The 27650-nt window shown below is 31.4% G+C and overlaps 1 protein-coding gene across 1 annotated transcript; it reads left to right on the forward strand.

Annotated features, from left to right (window-relative positions):
• Positions 1-19146: 19146 nt before the first annotated feature.
• LOC107923823 (pentatricopeptide repeat-containing protein At3g61520, mitochondrial) lies at positions 19147-21712 on the forward strand. Its single transcript, XM_016853972.2, has one exon. The coding sequence runs from the start codon at positions 19217-19219 to the stop codon at positions 21488-21490; it is 2274 nt and encodes a 757-aa protein (XP_016709461.2). The 5' UTR covers positions 19147-19216; the 3' UTR covers positions 21491-21712.
• Positions 21713-27650: the final 5938 nt, after the last annotated feature.

A 27650-nucleotide genomic window follows, 5' to 3' on the forward strand; every position in this document is an offset into this window, starting at 1 on the left:
TAAGTTCATATAACCAAAACTACACTTACCACTCATATTTAGCAATAATCACACAATAAACAAATCATCCATCAACTTGCCAATTTAGCAAATAATGCCTATTCACAATCATTCAATTCAATAAGTTAGTATAAAACACTAATATACATAGATGAGCTCATTATATCATTTCTTCATTTATCACTTATTAAACTCTTTCCATTCAATTATTGAGTTTCCGATGGATGTAACCTTTTCCAGTCGTATACTCGAGGTGTAAATTCCCTTTTCAAGTGGTACACTCAAAGTGTACATATCCTTTTCAAGTTGTACACACAAAGTGTACTTAGCCTTTTCAAATTGTATACACAAAGTGTACATAACCTTGTCAAGTGTACCATTTAAGTACATATATCCTTTTCAAGTTGTTACTCCTTTTGGGTCAATTTCCTTTTCATAATGAGATCAAGAATTACCCTTTCAGATAACCTTTACTGCAACGCATGCAGGATCTCATTTACAACGGTAATCACCTGTCCAATCGGAAATCAATATTCGAATGGATTTTACTCTTTTTCATCAATTATACATATCATATATCAAAAATTTCATACTACAAATACATGTCATTTACATATCACAATTAACACAAATCCACAAACAAACAATACATTTTCATACTTAAGTTAGTTATACAAACTTACCTCGACAATTAATCGTATCTTATAATTCGAGACTTTTTCTTTTCCTCGATCTTTTTCTTTGTTAGACACTTTTGAATCTATACAAATAAATTTAATCATCAATTTTATGGTTTCTACATTCAATCAAGCCCATTTCACATTCTAGGCAAAAGTACCATTTTGCCCCCAAACTTTTATTTAATTCCAATTTTGTCCCTAGGCTTGGAAATTGGAATTCATGCAATTTACTCCTTATTCCAAGCCTAATAAAAATTTTAATACAACTTTTATAGCACATGTATCTCATAAATTTTAGAATTTTTCCTATAATTTCATCATTTTTCAATTTAGTCTCTACACATGTTTTCACTAAAAATTACTTTGTAAAAGTTGTTTATCTACCAATAACCTTTCATTTTCTACCATTATCATTTAATTTACAACATATTTATCCATGGAGGATTTTCTAAACCTTGATTTCTTTTCAAATTAATCCCACAAATAGAGAAATTAAGCTTTTCCGATTTCAAAAATAGAAAAATTACTAAAAACGGGACATGGAACTTACCAATTCAAGCTTGAAAAGTTTCCTTTCACTCTCCTAGGGTTTCCATGTATTTTATGGAGAAGATGATGATATAAAATAGGTTTTATTCTATTTAATCATTTAACATATATTAATTAATTCAATTTCCAATTTAGTCCTTGCCCTTTTTCAATTTTTCCATGGATGACTCACCAAAAATATCTATATGTTTTTCATCAATGGTCTAATTGCTATATAAGGACCTCACATTTTGAATCACATAGCTATTTGATCCTTATAGCTATTAGAATCCAACTTTGACATTTTATTGAATTTAGTCATTTTTGTAATTAGACACATAATCGATAAAAAAATTTCGTAATAATTTTCATGCAATTTTCCTATCACATTACCTATCATTTTATGAAATTTAAATAATTTTATTATTTAGACTCGGATTTGTAGTCTCGAAACCACTGTTCCGATTTCATTGAAATTTGAGTTGTTACAACTCTCCCCCCTTTAAGGATTTTCGTCCTTGAAAACCTTACCAGTAAAGAGATTCGGGTACTGCCTTTTCATAGTATCTTCAGGCTCCCAGGTAGCTTTTTCAATTCCATGCTTCTTCCAAAGAACTTTTACCAATGCTAACTTTTTATTTCTCAACTCTTTTGTTTCCCGAGCTAAAATCTTGATTGGTTCTTCATTGTATGTTATGTCGGGCTGAATTTCAACCTCCGTTAGAGAGATAAAATGTGATGGATTCGATCGATATCGTCATAACATAGACACATGAAAAACATTGTAAATCTTTTCAAGTTCTGGCGGTAATGCTAACCAATAAGCAACCGGTCCAACTCTTTCAATAATTTCATATGGCCCAATAAACCGGGGATTCAATTTTCCTTTACGACCAAATCGGATAACTTTCTTCCAAGTTAATACTTTCAAGAATACCTTATCACCAATCTCAATTTTTATTTCTTTTCTTTTAAGATCAACATAAGATTTTTTTCTATTTGAAGCCGCTTTCAAGCTGTCTCGTATCACCTTTACCTTTTCCTCAGTTTCCTGAATTAAATCAATTCCATGAATTTTCTTTTCACTAAGCTCTGTCCAATACAATGGTGTTCTACATTTCTGACCATACAGAGCTTCATACAGTGCCATTTTAATACTAGACTGATAACTATTATTATAAGCAAACTCAATCAGAGACAAATACTTTTCCCAATTACCCTCAAATTGAAGTACACAACACCGTAACATATCTTCCACAATTTGTATCACCCGTTTAGATTGACCATCTGTTTGAGGATGAAATGCAGTGCTGAAATGCAACTGTGTACCCAATGCTTCTTGTAATTTATGCCAAAATCAGGATGTAAATCGAGGATCTCTATCAGAGATAATAGAAACCAGTACACCATGCAATCTAACAATTTCAGAGACATATAATTCAGCCAATTTATCTAATGAAAAGTCCATACGTACTAGTATAAAATGTGTCAGTTTTGTTAATCGGTCTACAATTACCCATATAACATCTTTCTTCCTCAGAGACAAACCATGGTAATCCTTTCCCATTTCCACTCGATATAGTAACTGGCTGTAATAACCCTGAAGGCACTTAATGCTTAACTTTCACTTGTTGACATATTAGGCTTTTGGCCACAAATTCATAAATGTCTTTTCATTCCCGGCTACTAATACATCTTTTTCAAATCATTATACATTTTATTACTCCCCGAATGTACAGACATAGTACCATTGTGAGCTTCATGTAGAATTTTATATATAAGCTCTGTATCCTTCGGTACACAAACTCTACCTCTGAATAATAAACAGTCATCAGAACCAAGTTGAAACTTTAAATCAATAACTAACTCACACTGTGCCCGTTTAACTTGTAACTTCTCATCATTCGTCTGAGCTTCACATATTTGCTGTAGAAATGTTGGTTTAGCTCTCAATTCAGCTATGATTCAACCATCATCAGTTAGTGACAACCGGGTATTCATAGCTCGTAAAGCCAATAGAGATTTCTGGCTCAAAGTATCAGCTACAACATTAACCTTACCCGGATGGTAATCAATAATCAAATCATAGTCTTTTATCAGTTCAAGCCATCTACGCTGTCTCAAATTCAAATCTTTCTACGTTATCAAATATTTCAGGCTTTTATGATCAGTATAAATATAACACTTTTCACCATATAAATAATGTCCCTATATCTTCAATGCAATCACTATAACTGCTAGCTCAAGATCATGTATCGGGTAATTTTTTCCATGTGGTTTAAGTTGTCTTAAGGCATAAGCAGCTACTTTACCTTCTTGTATTAAAACACAACCTAACCATTTAAAGATACATCACTATAAAGCATGAATTCCTTGCCCGACTCAGGCTGTACTAACACGGGTGCTTCAGTCAGCAAAGTCTTCAGTCTATCAAAACTCTGTTGACATTCATCATTCCACCCAAATTTTACATCTTTCTACAACAGACGAGTTATCGGAGAAGCTATCATCGAAAATCATTTTACAAATCTTCAATAATATCCGACTAAGCCCATAAAACCTCTGGCCTCTAACACGTTCTTTGGTGGACTCCAATTAACAATTGTTGAAATTTTACTTAGATCAACTCTGATACCTTCAGCAGATACAATATGTCCAAGAAAATTAACTTCCCGTAAACCAAAATTCACATTTCCTAAATTTAGCATATAATTGTTTCTCCCGTAAAGTTTTCAACACAATTCTCAAATGTTCAACATGTTCATATTTATTTCGGGAATAAACTAAAATGTCATCAATAAACACTACCACAAACCTGTCTAAATATGGTCTGAAAATTCTATTCATCAAATCCATAAACACTGTCAGGGCATTTGTTAGTCCGAATGGCATCACCAGAAATTCATATGGCCATATCTGGTCCTAAAAGTTATCTTTGGAACATCTGAATCTTTTACTCGGAGTTGATAATAACCTGAACAAAGATCGATCTTTGAAAATACATTAGCTCCTTTCAACTGATCAAATAAATCGTCAATTCGAGGCAGTGGATATTTATTCTTTATGGTAACTTTGCTAAGCTGTCTATAATCAATACACAACCTCAGTGATCCGTCTTTCTTCTTTACAAATAACACCGGAGCACCCCATGATGAGAAACTAGGCCGAGCAAAGCCTCATCGATTAATTCTTGTAATTGTGCTTTTAACCCTTTCAATTCATCAGGAGCCATTCTATAAGGTACTAATGATATTATGTTGTTCCCAGAACTAAATCTATAGAGAACTCCACTTCTCTAACAGGTGGTAAACCAGGTAATTCTTCCGGAAACACATCTGGAAATTCACATACAACTGGCACGGATTGAATCTTTGATTCAATTACCTTAGTATCCAGCACATAAATAAGATAAGCATCATATCCTTTCCCGATACATTTCTGAGCTGTTACAGCTGAAATCACATTAGTCAATCCATCTAATTTTTCAGATTCAACATGTAGCAACTCACCATTTTGACTTTTCAATACAATGTACTTCTGTTTGTAATTAACCACTACATCCTGTTGAGTTAACTAGTCCATTCCCAATATCACATCAAATTCATCAAAAGACAATAACATCAGATCAGCCAAGAAACATTTACCCTTTACCTTAAGTGGATAGTTCTTACAAACTTTATTCACCCTTACACATTGATCCAAGAGATTTGAGACTTCTACCACAAATTCAGTGAATTCAACATGTAAATTTTTAACATTTACTAAGTTCGTGCATATGTACGAATGTGTGGAACCAGGATAAATTAATGCAGTAATATCAGTATCGAGTAAAGAAAAAGTACCAGTAATGACATCTGGTACTGAAGCATTTTTCCTGGCACGTATGGCATATGTTCTTGCAGGAGCTCGTGCTTTAGACTTAGCTGTTGAATCTTTTGTAGCACTTCGGCTACAACTAGCATTCCCAGGATGTCGGGGTGGTCTACCCTTTAAAATAGTGTTACTTGGTTTTGAAGTTGGTTCAACATCTCTTTCAACTATTTCAAACAATCTCTCAGAAAATGATCAAAAGATCCACATTTGTAACACGCACCAGTCTTCATACGGCATTCTCCATGATGAAATTTGTTGCAATATCTACATTTTGGCTTTATGTTTCCCACACTTCCAGCACTAATCACTGATGGTGATGAAGATTTCTGATTAGAGCGTTGAGATCCACACTCTTCATCAAAATACCCAGCAGAAATAATAGATTGATCTTAGTACCTCTTTGATTTCTTTGAAGCAAATGATTGAGACCTATCCATAGGTCTTTTTCCAGAGAATCGGGCTTCTCTATTTGCTCACTTCTTCTCTTTACTCAACTTTTCTGTTTTCTTTGCCCGACCAGCAAGTGCTGCAAATTCTCTTATTTCAAGAATGCCAATTAGTAACTTAATATTTTCATTTATTCCATCCTCAAAATGTTTACACATTTCAGCCTCTATTCGGACCCATTCATGAGCATACTGACTCAGCCGAACAAACTCTCTTTCATATTCTGCAACAGTCATGTTCCCCTGTTTAAGCTCTAAAAATTCTTTTCTTTTCTGGTCTAGAAATCTTTGACTAATGTACTTCTTTTTAAATTCTGCTTGAAAGAATTCCCAAGTAATATTTTCTTTTGGAACAACTGAACTTACAGTTTTCCACCAGTGATAAGCCGTGTCCTTTACCAGAGATGTAGCACATTTCAAACATTCAGCCGAAGTACATGATAATTCATCCAATATTCGAATAGTGTTTTCCAGCCAAAACTCTGCTCTTTCCGGATCATCATCAATTGTAGCTCTAAATTCTTCAGCCCCATATTTTCTGAGTTTATCAACTGGAGCCTTTCCAATTCTAACAGTTTTAGTACCCGATGATCTCTCAGGAACAGTCTGTGTAGCAGGTGGGAGAGGTTGTGTTTGAAAAGTAGCTGGACTTCTTCTCAAATATTCAGGAAACCATTTATCCATCATTTCAAAGAAAACCTCTTTAGCATATTCACTTTGGCCTTCTGATTCAGACCTTCTACTACTGCTATCTGTAGCTCGTCGCATGGAAGCTTGAGAAGCACTCTCAGCTTCCTCTTATTCAGCTCTTGCTTGGTTGGAAGACATTTACTATATGAAAAATATATTTAAAAATGGTCAGGAGATATCACACTATCATCAATTATATAATGACATTTATAGCTAATCTCATAATTGCTACGTTAATCAGAGAATCGGCTAATCCGTAGCTCTGATACTAATAAATATAACACCCCTAACTAGTATCCATTGTCAGAATAGGGTTACAGAGTATTACTTATAAATGCAGAACATTTACAGAACAAATATATACTTTACTATTCTTTTTTCGAGATTTAGTATAATATCTTTTAACCGGACCTTCTAGGCTCAATACAAGCATTAAAATCGAATCGGGACTAATTTGAAACCTCATAAAACTTTTCACAAAATTTACAAAATTTCACTTATGAACAGTACCGCACACGCCCATGTGGTCAGGCCGTGTGGTTGCATACAACTGTGTGACTCAGGACACGTTTGTGTCCTTTGCCTGTGTAACTCTCTATTTATGTCGTCATTAACAAATTAGGGGCACACGACCAAGACAAACGCCCATGTGACAAATTAATTTCACAAAAATAACTACAAATTTTACACGGCCAGGACACACGTCCATGTTCCAAGACCATGTCCCTTACATGGCCAAGACACACGGCCATGTCTCAGCTCGTGTGGCCAATTCTGAGCATTCTGTTTTGCTAACTTAAGGTGCAGGAGACACACAGCCTAGACACACGCCCGTGTCTCTTACCTGTGTGGACAAAATAAGGTCATTCCCTATCCCCATTTTTCACCCCAATCTTAACCATTTTCCTACGTAAAAATTCACATACATATACCAATCAATTCCACCCAATTTTCATCATTCAAGTTGATATATTTCTATCTCCAAACATACATTTAGACTTACCTTTACAAATTTTGGCAATTTATTTTTCCATGAAAAATGTTAATTAACTTATCAAGCATATAATATTTATCATATAATACCATAATATATCATTATCAAAATACACATTACTAGCCATTCCAATGGCTAGATTACAAACCAACTTATCAATCCATCATTTGATCAAACCAGCCTATACATGCCATTATATCAAAATAAATTCATCATTTATACCAAGATCAAAGAGTTGATAATGTGATGATTGCTCCAACCCCGAATCCAACCTTTACGAGCTTCGAGCACTATTAAATAAGGAAAGATAAACCTAGTAAGTATTACATGCATAGTAAGTTCATATAACCAAAACTACACTTACCACTCATATTTAGCAATAATCACACAATAAACAAATCATCCATCAACTTGCCAATTTAGCAAATAATGCCTATTCACAATCATTCAATTCAATAAGTTAGTATAAAACACTAATATACATAGATGAGCTCAACATATCATTTCTTCTTATATCACTTATTAAACTCTTTCCATTCAATTATTGAGTTTTCGATGGATGTAACCTTTTCCAATCGTACACTCGAGGTGTAAATTCCCTTTTCAAGTGGTACACTCAAAGTGTACATATCCTTTTCAAGTTGTACACACAAAGTGTACTTAGCCTTTTCAAATTGTATACACAAAGTGTACATAACCTTGTCAAGTGTACCATTTAAGTACATATATCCTTTTCAAGTTGTTACCCATTTTGGGTCAATTTCCTTTTCATAATGAGATCAAGAATTACCCTTTCAAATAACCTTTACTGCAACGCATGCAGGATCTCATTTACAACGGTAATCACCTGTCCAATCGGAAATCAATATTCGAATGGATTTTACTCCTTTTCATCAATTATACATATCATATATCAACAATTTCATACTACACATACATGTCATTTACATATCACAATCAACACAAATCCACAAACAAACAATACATTTTCATACTTAAGTTAGTTATATGAACTTACCTCGACAATTAATCGTACTTCTAATCCGAGATTTTTTCTTTTCCTCGTTCTTTTTTTTTGTTCAACACTTCCGGATCTATATAAATAATTTTAATCATCAATTTTATGATTTCTACATTCAATTAAGCCAATTTCACATTCTAGGCAAAAGTACCATTTTGCCCCCAAACTTTTATTTAATTCTAATTTTGTCCCTAGGCTCGGGAATTGGAATTCATGCAATTTACTCCTTATTCCAAGCCCAATAAAAATTTTAATATAACTTTTATAGCACATGTATCTCATAAATTTCAAAATTTTTCCTATGATTTCATCACTTTTCAATTTAGTCCTCACACATGTTTTCACTAAAAATCACTTTGTAAAAGTTGTTTATCTATCAATAACCTTATATTTTCTATCATAATATTTTAATTTGCAGCATATTCATCCATGAAGGATTTTCTAAACCTTGATTTCTTTTCAAATTAATCCCCCAAATAGAGAAATTAAGCTTTCTCGATTTCAAAAATATAAAAATTACTAAAAACGTGACATAGAACTTACCAATTCAAGCTTGAAAAGATTTTTTTCTCTCTCCTAGAGTTTCCATATACTTTATGGAGAAGATGATGATATAAAATGGGTTTTATTTTATTTAATCATTTAACATATACTAATTAATTTAATTTCCAATTTAGTCCTTGCCCTTTTTCAATTTTCCATGGATGACTCACCAAAAATATCTATATGTTTTTCAGTAATGGTCTAATTGCTATATAAGGGCCTCACGTTTTCAATCCCATAGCTATTTGATCCTTATAGCTATTAGAATCCAACTTTGACATTTTATTCAATTTAGTCCTTTTTGCGATTAGACACATAATCGATAAAAAAATTTCTGTAAAAATTTTCATGCAATTTTCCTATCACATTACATATCATTTTATGAAATTTAAATAATTTTATTATTCAAATTCGGATTTGTGGTCCCGAAACCACTGTTCCAATTTCACTGAAATTTGGGTTGTTATATTGACTCTCTTATTTTTTCCCTAGTAGAGTCGCCAAGCTGTTGAAACCATTTTTGAAATCGACTTTTATATAATAACGAAAATGAGAGTCGCCACCAATCATTTTTTATGAGGTGTGATCGGGTCACCTCGTAATTTGATTGTTTTAATAAACGGTTTGATATACTAAAACAATGATTTTAGGTCTACAAAATCTAGGCAAACGAGTTCGGGAGTCGGTTACGTACAAGGAAGGGTTAGCACCCTCGTAACGCCCAAAATAATAATAATAATAATAACGAGTAATCTAAATTTTCGAAGGCATATAAGAAGATATAAAAAAATAAATATATAATGAAATAACAATAATGAGGACAAAAATAAAATAAAAATAAATAAAATAATAAAAAGGAATAATGAATGAAATAACAAATGAAATAATAAATAAATACAAGTAAAAGTTTAATTAAAAATTGAGAATAAGCAAATAAACAAAGAAATAAAGAAATTTTGAATAAAATGGTTTAATAATAATAATAATAATAATAATAATAATAATAATAATAATAATATGAAATAAATGAACAAATGCCCGAAAAAAAACAAAATAAAAATAAAAAAAATAAACAAAAATAAAGAAATAATAAATAAGCAACTAAATGAATAAATAAATAAATTAAATTAAATTAAATGAGGGACTAAATTGATGTTTAGACTAAACTACAAGTATAAAATATAATAAAAATAGATTGATTGAATGATAAAACAAATAAAAGGACCAGTTTGAAACGCGCAAAAAGGCAAGGGATTAACGGCGAAAATGTCCCAAGACTCCACCAAGTGCATCATTCCATTTTGTGAATCGAAGGACCAAATTAAAAGTGAAATAAAATTAAAGAGACAAATTTTTAAAAAATAAAAAAAGAAAATAGTACTAGATTAAAACAATCCAGAAATGCAGAAGGACCAGAGGCGTAAATAACCCAAAATATGAAAACATGCGAGTCTAGGTTAGAGCGGGTCGAGTCGATCTGATTCGCCTCAAAACGACGCCGTTTTGGGGTTTATAGAACCAAGCCAAAATGACGCCGTTTCAGTGGTCTATTTAAGTGAAAAATAAGAAAAAAAATCATTTGTAACCTGTTAAAACAAAATCTCTTCTCCCCTTTCTTTTTTTCTCTGAAAGCCCCCCGAAGTTCGGCCAAGCTCCAGCGAGTGACCGCCTTGCCAGCCACCGGTCACTAGTGACTGCTCCGCCGTCCACGGTGGTTGGAAATCTCAAAACCTTTTTTTTAATCTTTTAAAACCTAGATCTAGGATGTAATTTTGAAAATAAAAAAGGAAAAAGAAAAAGTCAAATTGCTAAGGAAGACCTTCGTCTTCGTTGCCTTTCTAACCCTCGTTGGAACCCGAATGGGTTCTATGACGTTTGAATTGCCGGAGTTTCTTGACAACGACGGAAGACTAACCGTTCTCAACGACGACGGAAAAACTGAAGGTAAAATTTTATTATTTATTTATATATTTATTTCAAATAAAAATAAATAAATAAAATATGCACCTTTTGAAACTTTCTTTCTTTGATTGATTTCTTTGTTTTATGTTTTAAATCGTGTCCATTACAAGCTATTTTCATGGCTTTTATAGCCGAACATTTTATGTTACAACTGCTATTATTCATGTCTTTATTTGCTATTGTTTCTATTACTGTTCTTTGCTATTTTCTTCTGCTTTGCTTGTTTGCAGGTGACTGTGGCAGAGTTGCAGCTGATGGCACGCTGAGGACGCACATGGGGGCAGCGGGGTGCCTAGGGCTAGGGTTACTTACTCTGCCGAAAATTGGTTTAGGTAGTGGGCTTTTGGGCTATCTAAGGTTTTTTGGTTTTAGGCTATATTGGGCCATTGTAATTTTGGACTGGTTTAATTTATTTGTATTTTGTTTTTTTGGTGTTTTGATTTTTGCTTGTTGGGCCCGGGCACATTTGGCCCGTTACAATAATTTCGTAATAGTAGGAATAATTTTTTTTTTGGTCAGACTAATTTATCCTTTAGTTAACTACCTATCAAGCAAATGAATTTCAGTAGGATAGTCTAGTCCGAAAACCCAATTATCATCATCATGTGCATGGGCCATTGTACTTAGGTGATGGGCTATACCTAACCGACTTACAATTTTTTTAAAAAAAATAGACTAAATGTGAGTTTGGATCAACAATGCGGAGTATTTAGCTTGCTTTTTGTGTTATGCTACAATATCGTTATAGTATCTAATCTTACTTTTACCATTGTTTTTACACTAATAGTGTAACGCCCCTAACCCAAATCCGTTACTGAAATAGAGTTACGGAGCATTACCGGAGTTACCGATTCATTTATCAGATATTTCATTAATCCGATATCTTTTCTTTTCCACGTTCAAGTCTCGTATTCAAGTCATCCGGATCTTTATAAAAAAATTTGATCGTCGTTTTCATTTATTTCATGTTATAATACATTCAACTAATGCTCTAAACAAAATTATCATTTTACCCCTAAACTTTTAATTAATGACGATTTCATCCTTAGGTTAAAATAAAATAAAATTATTGCAATTTAATCATTATTTCCAGTCGTTATTCTCAAACAAATTGATAACAACCTATGAATTCTATAAAATGTCAGAATTTTCCATAATTTCAACACTTTTCAATTTAATCCTTAAAACATGTTTTTTCCTGATCATGAGCTAAATTAATAATTTCATTCGATTTTGTAATTTAAATAATAAAATAACCCATTTCATGCAAATTGGTCATTTCTAACATTTTTTTTACAAAATTGCCCATAAAATTTTACTTTTATTCAATTTCGTCCATGAGCCTAAAACATACAAATTAGCCATGCTAGCTGAATATTCATACATATTTTCCTCCTCTCCATTCCACATTCTTAATTTATATAACATGCAACAAGTAGCATTATCAATAATTTCACTATTTACTTATGTATATTCAAAACTGTCCATTTGAGTCATAGTCACTAAATTATTTATATCTTAAGCTACAGAACTTGAAATTAAGATCCGCTAATTTTCGCTGAAACTAGACTTACTTATCTTATTACATAAAATTTTCAGAATTTTTAGTTTAGCCAATAAGTACAGTTTATTCTTTAAAGTTGCCCCTGTTCTACTGTCTGACAGTTCTGACCCTTCTTCATTCAGAATTAATTATCTCATCGTACGAGATTTGGATGATGTTCCCACTTATTTCTATTGAAAATAGACTCTTTAAGGATTTTAAACATATAACTTTAATCACTTAATTATTTTTCTCCAATTTTTTATGATTTTCCAAAGTCAGAATAGGGGAATCCGAAATCATTCTGACATTGTCTCATAAAACTTATTATATCTCATGATTTACAATTCCATTGCTTACACCGTTTTTTCTATAAGAAACTAGACTCAATAAGCTTTAATTTAATATTTTATTCATCCTCTAATTAGATATATAAAATTTTTGGATATTTTTCAAAGTTAGACTATTGCTGCTGTCCAAAACTGTTTTAGTGCAAAATGTTGATTTTCATTTTGCCCCAAATTTCACAGTTCATACAATTCAGTCCTTATTTAATTAACCCCTCAATTAAACTAATTTTCTCAATTAATACTTTTCCTAGACATTATAAGTTATTTCATAACTATTGAAATTCATAATTTCCACATAAAACTCTAACTTCAAACTCTTTTACAATTTAGGTCCCAAACATTCACTTTCTATTCAATTCTTTCAATAAAATCAGCATATAAACAATTTAAAGCTCTAATTCTATATCAAATCATCATATACTTCCAGCACATATTCATAGAAACTTTCAATTTCTTTCATAGAATCAAGAACTAATGAATTCAACAAATGGACCTAGTTGTAGAAGTCACAAAAACACAAAAATTTCAAGAAATAATCAAGAATTGAACTTACTTGCAGTAAAAATATGAAAAACCAGCTTAAGGTAACTCTTCCATGGTGTTTTTTCTGATGAGAATGCAGAAAAATAAAGAGAAATCTAGATAATTCCACTTTAGTCCTAGCTTTATTAAGTAAATTTTGCAATTTTCCAATTTTGCCCTTATTTTCTTGGTGATTTCATGCTCTTGCCGTCCTGCACAAGTAGACCTTGGGTCTATTTTCCTTTTAAACCCTCTTTCTTTTATCATTTAAACTATTTAATCATTTCCCACAATTTTGCATTTGATACAATTTAGTCCTTTTTGTTCAATTAGCTATCAGTACTTTAAAATTTCTTGACAAAACTTTAATGCTAACTTATTAACACTCCATAAATATTTATAAAAATATTTATGGCTCGATTTAAAATTCCCGAGGTCTCGATACCTCGTTTTCAACTCTAATTATTTTAATATATATTTTTTTTTGTACATTTCACTATTTCAAAAATTTTCTTAACTTCACATTTAACTTATACTCACTAAATTAATAATATTTCCTACTCATTTGTCGGATTTAGTGATCTCGAATCACTGTTCCGACACCACTGAAAATTAGGCTGTTACAAATAGTAGGTAAACACAATGTCTATCCAAACTCACCCTAAATTTCACTAATTTTTTTAAATTAATTAATTACTAATACTGTGTAATACATGCGGACTGTTAATTTAAAATGACTTCAGAAAATAATTCAAAATAACTGGAACTTAGGGTTAATTTTGTGACAGCCCTAAAATGACCCTAGTCGGAAAGCGGTTTCGGGATCGCTAAACCGAGTCACCAAATTATTTGAATGTGATATTTATTGTCTAAAATATGTGATTATGAAGGTGTGAAAGTTTTAGGCTTCGATTTAGTAAATTGCATGTGAATTTAGTCAAAAGGACTTATGGGTGACATTTTTGAAATGTGATAGGCTAATCTACAAGGACCTAATAGTGCATGTAATCAAAAGGGAGGACTTGCATGTCAATTTTCCCCCCCTAATATGTAGTGGCCGGCCATGAGCATGGGTGGACAAGATGTTATGGCTAAAAACATGTCATAGACATGTTGTGTTGGTGCATCATGGGAGGAAACAATAAAATAAAGTTAGTAATAAAATAAATGGAGTTGCATGTCAAATATCCATTTTCTAAGGTTAGTGGCCGGCCATGCTTTGAATGGAATTATTGTTTTTTTTGTATTTTAATTGTAAAATAAAGCTTAGTGGAATGTTATTATAATGGTGAATTAAATAATAAAAGAATTTGGTGAAAAGAACAAGGTAGCTCTTTAGTGTTCTTTTTAGCCAAAAATCAAATAAGAGAGGGGAGAAAACAAGAACTCATCTTTGTTTCTTCACCTAGCCGAATTTCATAAAAAGAAGAAGAGTGAAGGATGGTTTTGGGGACCATTCGGTCAATTGGAGGCAAATTTGAAGGTAATTTGATGTGGTTTTGTAAATTGTTGATGAATTTGTGTTTCTCCTTTTTTCTAGCGAAACCCACTTGATAAATTTAATTTTTATGAGGCATTTTAGATTTGGCCTTAGTGAAAATGAGTGAGGAAATTTGAGTTGAGGATAGAAGATAGTAAACGAATGTTCAATGGATAATTTGATACCAAAATTCATATGTTTATGAGCTTGTTTTTGAAAAGTATGTTACATGTGAGTGATTAGTTCATGAAGGGATTTTCGGTTATGTTGTTTTGTATGAGTAATGGATTGTTGAGTTCATGCTATTATGAATAAAATTGTTTAAGAGAGGCTTGAGATAATTAAATATGCATGTTGGTGGTAAGATGAGCATTCGGTTTTTATCATGGAAGCATAGGAAGCTTGTTAAAGTTGAATTTTAGAAAAGTTAAATGTGTGTGTGCTTGTGCTAGTGCCGAATGTGCCTAGGGTGATTTAGCATTGAGTTTGGTGTTATATGAATTGAGTTTTATGGTTTTGGATTTTTAAGTGTTGTTAAATACTTTGAATAATATATATAAGTGGCTTTGATATGTGAAACTCGGCCAAGTGGTTATAAGCATGATTTTAGAAATTCAATGATATTCGGCCGATTTGAATAATTCATGGCACCCCAAGCAAATTAGTTTTAGATGTTAATAAATATTGAAATTATTTAAAAGCATATTACCGAATGTGATTTTAGTTAATGATTTGGTTATGAGTGCTGATTTGTTTTATAATTAGCCAAATGTGTATATGTATACTATGAGGTGGTTTAGCTTAAAGAAAATTAAGGTGCTCGGAAGGTGATTGTCGTGGATAGTTTAAGTAATGAAATTTAATTTCTGTTATGTAAAGTGATGACATTGCTGTTTGCAAATTTGAAGTTAAAAATTGTTGATTGAGCATCAAGAGCTTATGGAAACAAAGTCGAATCGTGGAAAAAGGGAAATTGGTCGAATAGTCGGAATTGACGTACATTAGCGATCGAGGTAAGTTTTAAGTATTAAAGCCTATAATGTGATTGAGTATGATATGTTAAGCACATATTAAAAGAATCATAACTCTATTGTAAATTTTTATGCATATAGCCTAATGGCTATTATGAAGTATAGGTAAGTTATTGATATGATATGTTGCCAAATGGATATGATATTATGAAGTGCTAAAAGGATATGTCAGAAGAGTAAATTTGTGATAAACCTGCTTAGGACAGCAGCAGTAACATGAATTTAGAAAATCACCATAAATTGTTGGAGTTGAATTAGAGGCTGAATAAATTATGAAATTAAAGCTTAATGAGTCTAGTTTCTTATAAAAGAAACCGTGTAAGAAAATTAATTTCCGATAATGAGGTATTTAAATTTGTGTGAGACAGTGCAGAATGACACTGTAATCCTCTGTTCTGTTTTTAGAAAATCATTATAAATTGTACAAAAATTTTTAAAAGACAAAATTTATATTCTAGATTCCTTAGTGAGTCTAGTTTCAAATGAAATAAACAAGAACATATTTTGAATTTTGTACAATGAGAAATTTGATTTGTAGTGAAGAGTGGTCAGAATAGTCAAACAGTGAAATAGGGGAAACTTTAAGAAAAATCTGGTATTGATTGGCGAAACCAAAAATTCTGAAAATTTTATGGATAAAATATATATGAGTCTATTTTCAGGGAAAATTAACGGCACTTCATTTGGAGTTTCGTAGCTCCATTTACGAATAATTTAGTGACTATTGCTCAGGAAACACAGCTCGTAGTGAATATGTGATTTTGTTGTAAACATGGATAAAACTGTTTTAGTGGCTCATAAGCTATTGATTAAACCCATACGTGAATTCTAAATCGTGATATTGTAAAACGATATATGAGTATTCGAATATGAAACGATAGTATGGCGTGAAATTGAATTATTCATTGGAAAATGATTGATGTAGATTCGGCCAAGATAAAGTGTATATATGTGATAAGGCCTAATAGCCGATGTGATGAATGTGAAAGTATGTGATAAGACCGAATGGCCAATGTGATGAATGTGAAAGTGTATATATATGTGATAAGGCCTAATGGCCGATGTGATGAATGTGAAAGTGTATATATGTGATAAGGCCTAATAGCCGATGTGATGAATGTGAAAGTATGTGATAAGGCCAAATGGCCAATGTGATGAATGTGAAAGTGTATATATATGTGATAAGGCCTAATGGCCGATGTGATGAATGTGAAAGTGTATATATGTGATAAGGCCTAATAGCCGATGTGATGAATGTGAAAGTATGTGATAAGGCCGAATGGCCAATGTGATGAATGTGAAAGTGTATATATATGTGATAAGGCCTAATGGCCGATGTGATGAATGTGAAAGTGTATATATGTGATAAGGCCTAATAGCCGATGTGATGAATGTGAAAGTGTATATATGTGATAAGGCCTAATGGCCGATGTGATGAATGTGAAAGTGTATATATGTGACAGGGCCGAGTGGCCAACGTGATGGATGTGAAAGTGTATAAATGTGATAAATCCCGAAGGGCATTTGTGTCAGTACTATATCCGGGTTAAAACCCCGCAGGCTTTATGCGAGAATATTATCACTGATTAATGTCCGTAAAGCTTCGTGCTCGTACTATATCCGAGCTCTAAAGACCCGATGACTACGTGTGGAGATTTTGTCCGGGTAAGACCCGATAACTTCGTGTGGAGATTTCGTCTGAGCTAAAGGTCTTACCGATAATCCGAGTAGAGGTTAAAGCTATAAGACTTCGTAATAAGAATTGCTTATAAATATATTCAATGCGAAAGGTTAAACAGGTATGTACTCCAAGTTTATATGTGAGCTTGATTTGCACTAAATCATAAGGTAGTTATGTGTTGCATACGAGAGCAATCTATGAGACTATTCCTATGATTATGTGACATCGGATCAGTGTGAGAGGTTATGTGAAATCATACGATATATCTATGTCACATGAGCTCACTTTTATGTGAAAGTTTATCTGCCTATTGTGTATGATGAGATGTGCATATTCGGTAAAGGGATGGTATGCCCGAAGGAAGAGTGAAATAAAAATACGAATAACTATGTTATAATTTGATTGTTATCTGTTGACACTGCTTAAAACTTACTAAGCATTGTAATGCTTACTCCGTTTACTCTGTTTCCTCTGTTTTATAGATCTCATTTGGAAGCTACAGGCTCGGGGATCATCAGCAACTAGTCACACTATCACTATCCATTGTTTGGTACTGCTACGTTTTGGATTATCTTATGGCATGTATAGAATAGACTAGTGGCGGAAGAATATTTTTGGTTAATGTATATAAGCCATGCGAAAATGGCATCTTTTGAATGTTTACTTAGAGAAGTTTAAATTTTATCCCTGGATGTGCTTAGTACTTATTTAAATGAATGATCTTTATTTCAAGAAAAAGTTCAAAATTTTACTGTTCTGACATGAGTTACAAGTCCGGTAATGCCCCTTACCTATTCCGGCGACGGTTACGGGATAGGGGTGTTACAAATTTAACATTACTTTTAAAAGGTGTTGTGGAAAAGTGATTTTAAGAAATATTTTTGAAAAGTTTGTTTAACATTTAAGTGTTTAGCATTACTGTCAAAAAGTACTTTCGAGAAATAAAATGTCCATTTTAAACACAGTGTTGTAAAGTAACAAATATGCATTTAAATAATATTTAAATTAGTTAAAATTATGATATTTCAGTAAAAATATAAAAAAATTATTATAATTTGTTGTTAATATTTTAATATAAGAAATATAAATTTTAAATATTTTTTAAACAATTAATATTAATTATTTATAAAATTTAATTCGAATACATAAACTATATTTTAACCAATAATTTTTTATTATATATTTAAAATAAATTTCAATAGTAAAATAATGACATACCTAATATATATATATTATATAAAATACTTTATAAATGTTAAAATTATCATTTATTTCTAAAAGCGCTTTTGCAAAAAGTAAAAAAAAATATATATATTTTTACTCTTGAGTTCGAAAGCACTTTTCAAAAGTATTTTTGACATTTTGAGAAACAATAGTAAACTAAACTTTAATAGTGATTAAAACTTCAGCAACTCAAAATGACTAGAATTTAGTGAGACTAAAACATAAAATATTCTAAATATCAAACCTTAATTCAGAATCCTAAAAAATCTAAACTTAAAATTGATTCGAAGTAAAAAAATCCAAAATTTTTAAAATCTAAATTAAACAAATCCAAACCAATAAAATCCCTAACAGTCCTTTTTAGAAAAAATATATATATAATCAATAATCAACTATCAAAGAAATGTGTTTGAAGAGTAACATTTCAAAATCGAACTAGCATCAATTTTATTCCATTAAATTTTATCCGATTCAACATATTTCAATTTTCGATTTAATGGTAATTCTGAATAATTTAAACAAAACCCAATTTAATAATTTATTCCGATTTGATCGCATTTTTTGGTTTATGAGAAGGAGAACCAACCTATATCAACAGCCATCACTGTTAAACAAAGTACAAAGAAAGCAAAAAAAAGAAGAAAAAAAATGAACACTATGCTTACGGCATCTAAGCACTCAAAACTTCTCTGCCGCTACCTTCTTAAACACAACCGTCGCTTCTGCACCGAACCTAACCCACAACCACTAACGCCGCCGCAAGACGATGAGCAAAGAATCACTCAAACAGTTCAACTCCTCCTCGAAACCCCACACCAAGAATGGTCCTCTTCTCAACCTTTGCAATCGCTATTATTCTCTTCTCCCCTTCCATCTCCTCGTTCTATCTTGAAAACCACTCGCAGCTTACCTTCCTATTGTCAAGCCCTTAATTTCTTCCAACACCTCCGTGAAAACTCCCCATCTACAAATACACAATCCCTCTCTCATTCATTCCAAGCCCTTCTTGAACTAGCCGGCAAAGAACCCGATGCGGCATCAAGGTTATTCGAACTGTATCAGGCTTCTAAAGAATGGAGTGTTCCTCTTACTGTCAATGCCACCGCGCTTCTTATACGCTACTTTGGGAGACTCGATATGGTGGATAAATCGATTGTTGTTTTTGATGAAATCGACCTTCCTATTAAAAGTACACATATTCGTAATATTTTGATCGATGTTTTGTTGAGAGATGGTCGTATTGACCGCGCACTCAATGTGCTCGATGAAATGCTTCAACCGGTATCTGAGTCTCCACCTAATGGCGTTACTGGGGATATTGTTTTCTATGGTTTGACCAAGAGAGGCAGGAAAGGGAGGAATGTCAGCGAGGAAGAGTTGATTAAGCTGGTTTTAAACTTGGGGAAACATAGTGTTTTCCCAAAGACAAATTGGCTGACACAATTGGTTTCTAGCTTATGTAGGAATGGGAAAATCAATCAAGCTTGGGATGTTTTGCATGAACAGCTGAAACTAGGAGCACCCATTGAATCCCCAACTTTCAATGTGCTTTTGACCGGATTAGTGAGGTGTGGTGACGTTAAAAGAATGAACACTGTTTTGGCTGAGATGAAAGAGAGTGGTGTTCTACCCGATGTTGTTACTTTAGGGATTGTAATCAATCAATTATGCAAGTTAAGAAGGGTTGATGATGCAATGGAGGTGCTCAACAAAATGGGTGAAGAAACTGGGATTGATGGTGTTTCAGTTGAAGCTGACATTGTTATTCTCAATACTTTGATCAATGGGCTCTGCAAAGTAGGCAGGCAAGAAGAAGGGTTGGATTTAATGGAAAAGATGAAGTCCAATAAGGGTTTAGTCCCTAATACAGTCACTTATAATTGCTTGATTGATGGGTTTTGTAAAGTTGGAGAGGTTGAGAAAGGGAAAGAACTGTTTGAAAAGATGCAACAAGATGGTGTTTCACCTAATGCGATCACTGTTAATACGTTGGTGGACGGTATGTGCCGACACGGGAGGATCAATAGTGCACTCGAGTTCTTCGGTGATATGAAGGAGAAAGGGGTAAAGGGCAATGCAGCAGCTGCTTATACTACTTTAATTACTGCTTTCTGTAATGCCGATAATTTCTGTAAGGCAGTTGATCTGTTCGACGAAATGGTGAGAAGCGGATGCTCTGCGGATGCTATTGTTTATTATAGCTTGATCTCTGGTTTGTGTAGAGCTGGAAGGATGGATGATGCTGGTAATGTTTACTCGAAGATGAAAGTAGCCGGGTTCCTCCCTGACATTGTATGCTACAATTCTCTTATTAGTGGGTTCTGCAAGAAGAAGAAAGTAGATCAAGCTTATGAAATCGTCAAGGAAATGGAAGAAACAGGAGTTAAGCCCGATACTATCACATTTAACACTTTGATTGCGCATTTTTGCAAAGCTGGGAAAGTTACACTCGCTCACAGGGTGATGAAAAAAATGGTTAAGGAAGGTCTTGCCCCTACGGTTGCCACATACGGAGCTCTTATACACGGATACTGCATAAATGGAAAACTTGACGAAGCCAGGAAGATCTTTAACAACATGAGTTCCACGTCAAAAGTTCCGCCAAACACTGTAGTATACAACATTCTTATAGAATCTTTGTGCAAGAATAACGATGTCAAAGCTGCGCTTTCGCTGATGGACGAAATGAAAGCAAAGGGGGTGAAGCCTAATACCACCACATACAATGCAATGTTTAAAGGGCTTAAAGAGAACAATTTGTTGGAAGATGCATTTATATTGATGGATAGTATGATCGAGCATGGTTGCAGTCCTGACTATATAACCATGGAGATTCTCACACAATGGCTTTCTACTGTTGGTGAATCCGATAAATTAAAAAGCTTTGTACAAGGACACAAGGTTTCTACCTTGACCGCATAAAATAGTTGCTAGATGAGGATAGTTTTAGTGGCTCGATTTAATGAGTTGGCTGGCCATGTTATCGGAAAATTGCTCTGTTTTTGCCGCAGGCCTTTAGCCAAAGTTGTAGTTTACTTTGCATTGTATTCAGCTGTGTATGTGACTGTGAAAAATGCCGGGTTGGGTCTGTTCCGTTTTGCTTTTGTTTCCGGATCAAAAGCTTTAATCGAATGTTCTTCACCATAAAGGGAGCCTTTGTTTGAGCACTACCCTGTTTTTAATATTAAGTTTAATGGGGTGTAGTTGCCTTTCTCGTTTCAATTCTTTTTGAAATATTATTGATGGCCTAGCCTGCCATAGCTACCGGTGCATTGTGGTCTTTGACATTAATTAATGGTTAAATACGGTTGTTTGAGGGAAGGTCGATATCGTTAGGAGAAGTTTTCGGAAAGTTGTTTGTTTAAAGTTGATGAAATCTCTCGATAAGTTTACTATTATCTCTAATGAAAGTTGTCTCTTTACTTTGTCAAGAGTCAGAGTGCCTAAAGAGTCGGTTGGATTAGAGAACAAGAGCGGCTTGTTGGGTTGTTAAGGGGTTATATTAGTTTTAATTAGATGACACTTTGCAGATATCTTTTAACAGAGTTGACCTCTCCTCAACAAAAAAAGAAAAAGAAAAAGGCACATTTTTTTCTTAAGGATTGGACAATAGGTCAAACCCTTAACAAGTTTGATATTGTCTTCAATGGAGGTTTTATTTCTTGATTTTCTTGAGAGGATAAGTACTTGAAGAAACAAGTTTACAAAGCAGGAGTGCCATGCTAGGTGCCTTAAAAGGCAAACCATGCACATTTGAGTTTACGTGTTCCGAGTAGACAAGACTTTAAATAATTGAACATGTATTTTTAAAACAAAAAAGTAGATGATTAAATTTTTTTGAAAAAAAAGTAAATAGAATAAATTCAAAATATACTAAAAGTACAGGGATTTGGAGTAGATTTTAACCAATTTTGACTACAGACGTGTCATTTCCCCGAACAGGCTGGTCTCAGGTCTAAGCGGACAGCTAAAAACAATTTACACCTACGATGACATTGAAAGTCAACAATGATTTAATCAGTTGACTTATTTTTTGATAAATAAATAAATTTTATTTCTTAATACATAATTTGATATTTAAATTTGACATTTTTAAATATGTTATTTGTATTTGATAAAAGAATTACATTTTTTTATCAAATCAATCTTAAAACCTAGATTCAATCAAATCCATCAAACTGTATTTAATAAATTAAATGTAAAATTAAACAAATTTACAATTATTACTAAATTTATTCTATTAGAAAATTATAAAAAATCAAAACTAATAAAATTAGCAATTAATTTGTATCAAATCAACTTTAAAATTCGAATTAATTACTAAAATATTAGCATCGTTACTTTTAGGAAGAGTATTTATATTTAATTGATACTTTTCTCATTCTCTTGTGGATAATTTTCAGAGTTAAATTATATTTAATTTATATTTAGGATTTTTTTTAAAGTTGATTTAATAATATTTATAGTTAAAATGAAATAATGAACAATTTCATTCATCATGGTTAATGATTATTTAATTCAATTACTAATGTAGGAAAAAAAATACATTTAACACATTTTTTGCTTCAAAAGAAATAGACTTTATATTTTCTTAATGGCCAAATTATGGGTTTTGATCCCTACATTAATCTTAAATTTAAGATTTAGTCTATATACATTAATTTAGTATAATCCGATATATCTTATAAAAGTCATTGGTTAGTTCAAATGGTTAACATTGATAACTACTTCAGCTCAAATGCTTATGTGAATTTTTATTTTAAAAATAAGGGTAAACTACTCTAATAGTCACCCAACTATTAGTAAATTTTGTCGCTTTTTTTTCACCAGCTGACTAATGGTGATAAATTTTAAAATTGACATAATAACAACTTTAACCCTCAATATTTATACATTGTGTCAATTTAGTCTAGGTTCTGACAAATCTAACCCTCAACATTTACAAATTATATAATTTAGTATTTTTTGCAGTTTTGCTTTTCTTAATATGTCACCTCATCGCGATATTAAAGTGCCACCTCATCACACCTTAATGAAATTCAAAATTTAAGAATCAAAATTCGTGAAACTAAAAATAAAGTGATCAAATTTAGAGTCTTGATAAGCATTTTCAATTACAAAGTCAAAATTGTAAAATTCCCACAACGAATTTTTTTTAATCTTATAAAAAAAATTAATTGTGGAGTTTGGACCAAATTGAATTTAGTTCTAAAAGAAGAAAAATGAAGAAATTAATGAGTTTATAACATGTCTTTGGAAATTAAGGAAACAAAAGCCTAACCAATATCAGGTACGTAGTTTGCATATAAAGACTCGTCTATTACACACTTACACACACGTTAACGTTTAAAATGTACAATTTTGTTATTAGTCTCATATTATACAAGTTGTGGGTTTATTTTTAAAAATAAAAAAAAAAATTTAGTCCTTTTCAATTTTAATATTAAGCAAATTGGTCATTCTAAGAATTTTTTAGAACAATTTAATCTGTATCAATTTTGAAAGTAAGTAACTAAGGGCAATTAATTATGGTGTTAATGTCTTCGATCAATTGCATAATTTTGATTGATATAATAACAAATTTAGTCCTCGATGTTTACATAATTTATCAATTTGGTATTGATTCTGAAAGATTCAACAAATTTAGTCTCAATATTTATACACTTATACAAAATTTGACGGATAAATTTGTTAACATACTAATTGAAATTATATACAATTGATGGAAAACATTAACGCAATGATTGATTGCCCTTAGTTGCTCACTTTTAAAATTAACAGGGATTAAATTGCTTCATTTTTTTAGAGGGACCAATTTGGTCAATATCAATATCGAGAGGAACTAAAAAGATCTTTTTACCCATTTTTTTGCTATAATTTTGTCATCCTAATTAAACGATAGTTATTAAATTTGTTACTTTAAATTTTACGATTTTTAAAATCTTATACAGCAAATATATTATCATATGTGTAATACTATGTCATGAGGTTACTAGTTTCACTTAATACTCACAAAAGATCACGTTACAGTAGTTAATAGATATTTAACAATAATTGTTCAAGTCAAAACAAGAATTTTAAAACGATTAAATAGAATATTCATATACAGATAAAGCTTCACTACAAAATTAACCTATAAATTATCAATTTTATCTCATTTTACTCTAAAAGCGTACAATATCCAATAAAAACATGATATATCTCATGTTCTTATTAGTAAATATCATGATTTGGGATAAAACGATATAAAACTTTAAATACCTAATTAACCGACGTTGGACTCCAATCAAAGGAAAGTGGTTTGTTGTATGGTGGTGTGGATAGGAATCTTTGATCCCTTTTTCTAAATTGTAAAATTGATGATGAAATTGGAATTTAAATGAAATAAAAAATAAAAAAATATTGATAAATTTTGTGTGGAGGAAACTAAGTCAACACTTTTCACCAAACATAAAAATCTTGTAAAGTTTGGGCACTTAGCCACCTCATCCATGGAACTTCAATCAATTTTGGAAATTTAATTTTCAAAAAACCTTCTAGGATTTACATTATCATTCTTATAGATGCACAAAAATACATATAAATGAGTTTGAAACATATGATTGGTTATATTTAAAATTAATCTAGTGGGTATATTTCAAGTTGTTTAAAATATTTTGTTCGGTAAAAGTGTTTTAAAGATTTTTGTACTAGGAATTAAATTATATTTTGCCTCTTATATTAAAGAAAAAAAGGTAAATTTGGAGTAAATTGGTTCTTCTATTAAAAATGAATGAAATTTTGAACAGAAAAGATCAATTTACTCTTTGATCTAATGTACAATGACTAATTTGCCTATTTTTTAGTAGATGAAGCAAAATGTAATCCGACACCTAATACATGGACCCAATGATATTTTTATTGACTCTATATTAGTAAATTAGCGGTATTATATGTCTGTATTTAGCATAGTTTTAGCTATGCAAAAACTCTTTTTGCCAACAAAAACAATGCTAAAATAAATGATTATTTTAATCAGAATCAATTATTACAAAACAAGAACTGAACAAAATAATTAATTCAACAACTAACTCACAACTCAAACAAATTAACGATAATTAAAATAAATTTAAAAAAACCCACACATTTAAAAAAATATATCGAAATTTCCAACATTATCATCATACAAGTCCTCATTGGCTTCAAAATTACTTCATAACCACACTCTCCATTTTATTAAATGCAACGAGAATACTAAATTAACCCTAAATGAATTTAGATTCAAAGTAGTGGCTATAAATAATTGGTTTAATATATAGATTGATCCCAGAATTTAGTAATTTTTTCATATTAGTTGAATTTTTTTATCTCATTATTCTCTAAGATTGGCATTGTTACCTAAATTGGTCCCTACACTAGCATCATTTGTTTTGTTTTTTTTTTAAGAATTTATGACGTGGACAACCATGTGACTAACACTTGGAAAAATAATGAGGTGACAAGTAAATTCTATCTTTAATTATTCTTAAAAAAACTTAAAATTTTGAAAATAAAAATAAAATTTGTTAAAAAATATAAGAAATCTATAAATTATAAAAGTTCAAAAAAAAAGAATATATATTAATTTAAAAGAATTTTAAAATATATAATTATGTTTAAAAATAAATAAATAAATAAATTTAGTTAAATTTTTTGAAAATTACAAGAAATTGTAAAAATATAAAATATAAAAATTAAAAATATTTTAAACATTAAAAAAATTTAACCGTTTGACGTTGGTCAACTCCCTATCAATGTCAATCAATGTTGGTCAAGCCCGATCAATTTTTCATTATTTTTTGTAAATTTCTAAAGAAATTGACTATTTCTTATTCTTGTATATTTTAATTATATTTGTTATATATTTTTAGATTTTAAAAAATTGTTTTTATTTATATTTTTTTAAAGTGAGCTTTTAAATGTTAAATTTTAACTTAATTTTTTATTTTCATATTTTATTTTTTATATATACTCATTTTTTTGATTTTTTATAATTTATAACATATTTTAACAATTTTAGAATTTAAAATTTTTTTTAAAATTTTTTAAGAATGATTAAAGATAAATTCATGTGTCGCCCCATACTTGTCCACTTTAACAAATTCTTCAAAAACAAATGATATTAACGGAGGAACCAATATGTGTATTAGATGCCAACATCATGTACTGATAAAATTTAAAAAAAATTTGGAACTAATGTAAGAAAAATTTCAGGAATCAATCTATACCTAAATAATTTTGCTACACATGAGAACTCTGCCACCTTGTTACCTTTTCGTAGTACTAGGACTCATGAGAACTCTGCCACCTTGTTACCTTTTTGTAGTACTAGGATTGTTCCACCAAGCTTGGGAACACGCAAATTACTTATCTCTCATAGTTGAACCACTTTAATAAGATAATTATCAATTGTTATTTATATACCTTGCAACTTAGGCGATGTCACATTCATCACCTAACAAAGATTTTCGAAGAGACCAACCAATTAACTAGATATAATTGTGTCTCACAAGATTGACCAGTATAAGCCCTCTCTCATTTCAAAGAGAGGGTACAACCAATCATTCATCACTTTACTCTAACTCTTTCGTTCCCTTTGTCCCTCTTTTTTGCTATCTTCACCATCTCCATCATCTCCACTACTTACATAATACGATCTTTCGCCCAATCAAAGTATTGAACCATCCTTGATCTTTACTATAATTTCCTCCATGCTACTTTCATGTATCAACAAACCATATTTATAATAAAATATAAAGTAATTAAAATCATATTCATACTAAAAGTAAAAATGATAAATTAATCAATAAATTAAAAGAAAAAAAAAAGAGAATTATCATGTAGTCCTGCCTATGCAATACCAACTTTTGTCTTGGAATGTTATTGCACTGAAACGATAAGCCAACTATGTTCAAGTCACTGGTTTCCATTTCAGGCAATGGAGACCAACTGCTTCGGTGAATTGAACTTGGTGTTTTTCTTTCTCGTCTTATATATGTATATATATGAAATCTCTCAACAACATGATCAACGTGGACGCCATCGATATCAATCGTACCATTCC

Source organism: Gossypium hirsutum, chromosome A12 (genome assembly GCF_007990345.1).
Source record: "Gossypium hirsutum isolate 1008001.06 chromosome A12, Gossypium_hirsutum_v2.1, whole genome shotgun sequence".
NCBI classification, from domain to species: Eukaryota; Viridiplantae; Streptophyta; class Magnoliopsida; order Malvales; family Malvaceae; genus Gossypium; species Gossypium hirsutum.